Below are 6,351 nucleotides of genomic sequence, written 5' to 3' on the forward strand. Positions count from 1 at the left end.
AATCATAATAAAGAATTGGCTCTGAAGAAACAGAGAACTCTACCAAAGTAGTCAATGGAGATTGTAATTAAGAAAATCAATAAGTAAAACAATTTTCAACTCCTTTCCTTTGTTTAAAATGCTACTTTGGGTAGTTTGTACTTCTGTCAATTAGCCAGAGTTTAACTCACTTGTTCTTGTATATTACAAGTTATTACAGTACAGGTTCTTCAAGTCATTTTGTTCTCAATAAAATTCAGGAACAACATGCCCATATAAATATTAAAAATCAGTGATTTTAACAATATAAGCTAAAATTATCAGCTTATTTTGTTCAGTAAATATTCATTATTAGCTTGGATATAATTAGAGTTAATTAAAGAAAAATAATCCTTTTTCATCAACTTCCTTGGATGTTTAGCAAGGAGCATTGCTTTCCAAGCACAGTGTATGTGCAAATCAAGAAGTTTTTTGCAGGTTGATTTATTATAGATAAATCAGTATTTGTTCTAAGTCAGTTGGTGATTTTATCATAGAACTGTCTGTTATTAAACTATACCCTTTATAAGTTAAATAATACTTTTTTTGTCTTCATTCATTTGACTGGTTTGATGACTAATGCAGGATGCCTTAAGATGTGGCCTATAAGCCTGTCTCTTCTTTTAGCAATATTCTTCCAAATGCTTCTGTCTTCATCAATTTGCCGTAACACCTCTTCATTATCACTTCATCCACCCACTTGACTTTTAACATTCTCCTATAGCACCGCATTTCAAAAGCTTCTAATATTTTCTTCTCAGGTACTCCGATCATCCTTGTTTCACTTCCATATAAAGCTATGCACCAAACATATACTTTCAAAAATGCTTTCCTGATGTTTAAATTAATTTTTTTGTAAGAAATTATATTTTTGACTGAAAGTCCATTTCACCTGTGCTATTGAGCATTTTATATTGCTCCTACTTAATCCATCTTTAGTAATTCTATTTCCAAAATAACAAAATTTTTCTACCCCCAGTTCTTTCTCATCCTATTTTTATATTCAGTAGTCTATCTGCTTTATTTCTACTGTATTTCATTACTTTCGTTTTGTTTTTGTTTATTTTCATGTGGTAGGTAGTTCTTGCGAAGGACTTCATCCATGTCATTCATTGTTTCTTCTAAATCTTTTTTACTCTCAGCTAGAATTACTTTATCAACAAATCATAGCATCTTTATCTTCACCTTCCACTGTTACTCCAGATCTAAATTGTTCTTTGACATCATTAACTGCTATTTCTATGTAAAGATTAAAATGTAGCAGGGATAGGGAACATCCTGCTTGTCATCCTCCCTTTTTTCATTAGTGTTTCTTTCTTATATTTTTCAATTATTACTGTTTCAGTTTGGTTCCTATAAATGTTAACAATTGTTCTTCTATTTCTATACTTGAACCGTAAACATTTTAAGATGCTGAACATTTTATTCCAGTCTACGTTATCAAATGCCTTTTCTAAGTCTATAAATGCCATGTATGTTGGTTTCTTTCTTTTTCCTGTTTAGCCTCCAGGAAGTACTTTTCAGATATTACTTCAGAGGATGAATGAGGTTTTTATGTATGAGTGTGAAGTGTAGTCTTGTACAGTCACAGTTTGACCATTTCTGAGATGTATGGTTAATTGAAACCCAACCATCAAAGAACACCAGTATCTATGATCTAGTATTTACTAGGACTTGAACACTGAAACTCTTGACTTCCAAATCAGCTGATTTGGAAAGACTTGTTCACCACTAGACCAACCCAGTGGGTTATGTATGTTGGTTTGTTTTTCTTTAATCTTCCTTCTACTATTAATTTTGTCCCTATACTTCTGAAACCAAATTGGTCTTCTCCTAACATTTCTTCCATTCTCCTCTCAATTCTTTTGTACAGAATTCTAGTTAAGATTTTTGATGCATGTTTAATTAAATTAAAATTATTCAGATTTAATTATTTCAAATTATTCAGTATCCTTCACATTGTTCTTCTTCTGCTTTCTTTGGTATCATGACACTAACACTCTTTTTGAAGTCTGACAGAACTTCCTGTTTCACGTAAATATTACACAACAGTTTGTCAATCTCATTCATTAAAAAAGATGGAGAGTGTTACAAATATTTTTGCAGTCAGTTTCCAGGTTTATCAGAAACAAAGATAAGAGGGTGTTTTTGTTGGGCTAGATATAAGGAAACTTATTAAAGATGAAATATTTGAATCTAAAATTGAGGAAGCAGAAAAACAAGCTTGGAAAGCCTTCAAGAACACAATTACTGAGTTTCTTGACAACAAAAAACATGAAGATTTTAAAAATATTGTTCAAAATATGTTAAAAAATTCTAAGATTTAGGCTGTAAAATGAGAAGCTAAAGGTGCATTTCCTAGATTCTCTCCTCTATTACTTTCCCAAAAATCTTGGTGCAAGGTGAAAGGTTCCACCAAGACATGAAAGAGATGGAGAGGAGATATCAAGGAAGATGGAACTGAGAACAATAGCTGGCTATTTGTTGGATGTTAAAAAGGGATGACCCGTTGGGAGACAAAAGAAAAAGCACCAAAAGGAGCATTGAAACAAAAAGATAAGAATTTTATAAGAAATTGAAAGAACACATAGTATTTTACTGTGTCTTTTCATTAGTTTTAATGATATTTATAATTAATCTTGTTTTTAAATATATTAAAATATAAAAAATATTTAAAATTGAGTTAAATATTTAAATTGAGTTTGCTGATTTCTCCCCAGAATTTTACTTTGGAATTTGTGTCTGTCTTCATTAACATGATTAAATTTAGTGTTGTCTGGTTAAATATACATTCTCTTGTTATCTTATTCTCCAAATAAGTTGTTTATTATTTTTGTGATTTATGTTTATGTTTTACTCTCTTAGATATTCAAACTATCCATACCAGTTTGAATTAATCAAAAGTCCAAACATATGACATATTTATTGAGTTTTTATTGCATTATTGCCAAATATTAGTTGTGATTAAATGGTATCACCATGTATGTACCTTTTGATTTTTTTCAATTATTAGAAGTTATTAGATATGAAAATTTATAATTATACATGTTGAAAGTTATGAATGTATTTCAGTGTTGATCTCTCAGAAAAAGGTGATATTCTAATTTATCAGTATATAATATAAATTCATGCTAACAGCTGTTAGCCTGTTCTAAAGTTGTATTATACATTTTAATTTAAGAGTGTATTGTAAAAAAAAAAATGCAGTGTTTGTATTGCATTGAGTTTTTGTGATATTTATATACACAATACAATAATTACTTTTTTGCCTGTTGTATAACAAATATACTAAAAAGTAAGACAATAAAGTTTTTATTTTTATCTGTAAAGAACATAGTAGTAATTATATGTACTCAAAATTCTGTTTAAATATAAAGTGCTGTTTTGACAGTGTGGATATATTTTTTGTAATATCAGAAAAGTATTCTGTTCATACATATCGCTTTCTTTTCTTTTTAATTCATTATCTTTATACAATGTGGTAAGGCTAAATATTTCACGTTTATTTTCTAGTAATTTAAATGATCTTAAACAATTTTATGTAAAATTTGATGTTGAAAAGTCCTTGAGTTTACTTTTAATAAAATAATATTCAGCTATTAAGTTTATATTTGGCCTTCAATCCACACTAGTGGGTATTTAAAAAAGATTTAACTCTTGGAATGTGGTTGTATAGTTTACATATAAGTAAATTTTATGTTATTGGCGTGTCAAATAACAACCCCAAACTTAAGGATACCTTCACATTACAAATGAAATAACCTTGGTATGTTAAGTATCATTTCAGAATTCCATTCCATTAGATGTGCCATATTGTTTTCTAAAGATGAGCGATTGTTAATCAAGAAAACTTACTTCAAGTGTAAGTCTTAAATATGTGAAATTTCCCCAGTCTGTAGTCCTCAATAAATGGCTAATATCAAGTTTTAATTAAATCAATTTCATGACTGGGAGTACACAGAATCAAAAGGGCCTGTTCTAACCTTCACTACAGATGTTTTTTTTGAGAATATGAAAGAACATTTAACTTGCTCATCCACAATATTTATTAGAAAGTATAAGTGACCTTACATATTGGATTGTCAAAAACAAGTAGTTTTTGACTATTAAATCATTTCCTTAATCAATTTGATGATTACCGACCCTTGTTTTATAAGCACAAATTGAAAACTAATTCAGAAAATTAATTGTTTAACATTAAAGAAAGCATGTGCACTCCACAACACATTTTCAAAACTGTACTTATTCATATGCTGCACTTTCATTAATTGCACTACCATTGGCTGTTAATATTTTTATCTCTTGGATGTTTTGACGCAGGCTAACACTTTTCCTCCAGTGTCCTGCCTGATGTCTTCACTAAAAGATTTTTCATTGAACCTTCAACTGCAGAATTTTTCAGGATATTTTGAAGTATTTGACCTAGCAGTTAAAATTAAGGAGTAGTATCACATACAGCAATATTAAATTCAACTGTAGAAGGAACAGGTATTTAAGGACCGCGAAATAGAGATTTAACGTAATCCAGTAATCGTCCAATAATCATCTATATGGGCATAGAATTTTCCGAAAGTTTATCCTTACCTTGAGAGTACATGTCCATGTTCCAAATACCTTCCTTTTTTCTATTTACCCTCCATTTTTTCAACTTCCGTTGATTTAAAATTTTATATTAATAAGCAATAATCACTTGTTTATATAAATTAGACCCTGCCCTTCAAAATTTAAAAGTTTGTGTTATAAATTGATTTTTGTTAAATTTACACTTTCCAAAAAATTTGTATCTAACAATAATTAAAGCTTATTGGATCATTACCATCCATAAATAAAATCAGTCATCTCAGCATTAAGTAGTAACATTATGTAGTTTTAATGTTGTAATAATATGTGAAAATAAATCTTCATTAGATCCCACAAGGATTTTTATTATTTCAGTAAAACTTTAGAACAGAAACTGGACATCCATCAGTGGGGTGTTCTAATTCAAACCTTTCCTTTTTTAATTAACATTTTTGTTTTTTTATTAGCTTCTCATGACTACTCCCTTTTTTATTGTGTTTATTTAACTCAGTAAATAATTAATCAACCTCATCTTTAGTATGATTTTCTGCATAAGTAGTTGTTTGTTATTAACTTCTAATAGGTGATATTTTTGTTTGTGTAGAATCCAAGCGAGCAAATATAGTAAGGAATTACTTTCCCCACTATTTGTATCTTGACATATATTCTTCAGATAAATTTCTAATCTCTGAGCTTGTCTCTGAACAAGGTTCAGTAACTACAAAGATGTAACTACTGAACTGAAATAATAACTGTAATATTTATGACTAATTAGCATACCTTTCATAAAGATGACTAGACCACTGTGAAAAACAAAATATTGTCATTCAGTAGGTATTAAATTTATATTTGAAAAGTATGATTAAATCACTGAAAAAAGGCTGCTAGAATCTGTGTTTCATGAGAGAACTTTACATGACCGCTACTTGAGGTCAGTGCCCTGCTATTATTTTTTTCTGAATTAGTTTCTTTCTTAGCAATAAATCCATTTCTTCTGACTGATATGTAATTTTTATTTTCTCTCCTAGAATAATTAGAATAATTACTCCACTTTTAGATTTGCCCTTTAAAATTTGTATTGTTTCCCAGTAAGTCCCCAATATTAGTTACGATAAATTCTTATCATTGTCTTAATCTATGTATATTTTATTAAAATTTACCATGTTTCCTACTTTATTCCAGATAAAAAGCTAAATAGCGGAATATCAAGAGCAACAGATAATGTTAATTTGGTATCACAAGTTAGATCCGAGCTAGTGTTGGATAACATAGAGCAAGATTTTTTTGTAGAAACACCTGTACATACTTTTATACTGCCAGATATATCTTCTGAAGAACCTGGTATGTCATGTAATTAATATTAGTACCTGTTATACATTATTAAAAGCATAAAGAATGAGGTTGAAATGTAGGGAGTGAGAGATTTGATTGTTTCTCTATAATGCAACTGTGTGTTTTAACTGTAACAGTCAATTTTTATTTATGTAAAAATAAAACTAAGTGTAAAATATGAATCTTAGTTTTATTTTTTTTCAAATGAGTTTTACATGTTTTTTTGTTTGAAATTTTAATTAGCTGTTAAACTTATTTTTAATATTTTTCACCTTCTCTAAAACAATGCATGAACAAAATATCCTAGTATGAGTGCATAGTTTTAAGTGTAGGATTAAGTTAATATTATTATTGAGTTAACCTAAAGAATTTTATTAAAAGATCAATATTATTCAGTTTTTTGGCTTAGTTTTTCAGATTTTGGGACTTAAAACTATTATT

The 6,351-nt window shown here is 28.9% G+C and overlaps 1 protein-coding gene across 2 annotated transcripts in view; it reads left to right on the forward strand.

The window, feature by feature from the left end:
* The window catches only part of LOC142318454 (uncharacterized), a 40,966-nt gene extending 35,047 nt beyond the window's left edge, over positions 1-5,919 (forward strand). For both annotated transcript variants that reach the window (XM_075355038.1, XM_075355039.1), the window contains one exon: positions 5,761-5,919. Coding sequence is in view for 1 of the 2 variants with exons in the window: in XM_075355039.1 (XP_075211154.1) it covers positions 5,761-5,772 (12 nt within the window). In the remaining variant the exon portion in view is untranslated. The remainder of the gene's footprint in view (positions 1-5,760) is intronic.
* Positions 5,920-6,351: the final 432 nt, after the last annotated feature.

Source organism: Lycorma delicatula, chromosome 1 (assembly GCF_047948215.1).
Source record: "Lycorma delicatula isolate Av1 chromosome 1, ASM4794821v1, whole genome shotgun sequence".
NCBI classification, from domain to species: Eukaryota; Metazoa; Arthropoda; class Insecta; order Hemiptera; family Fulgoridae; genus Lycorma; species Lycorma delicatula.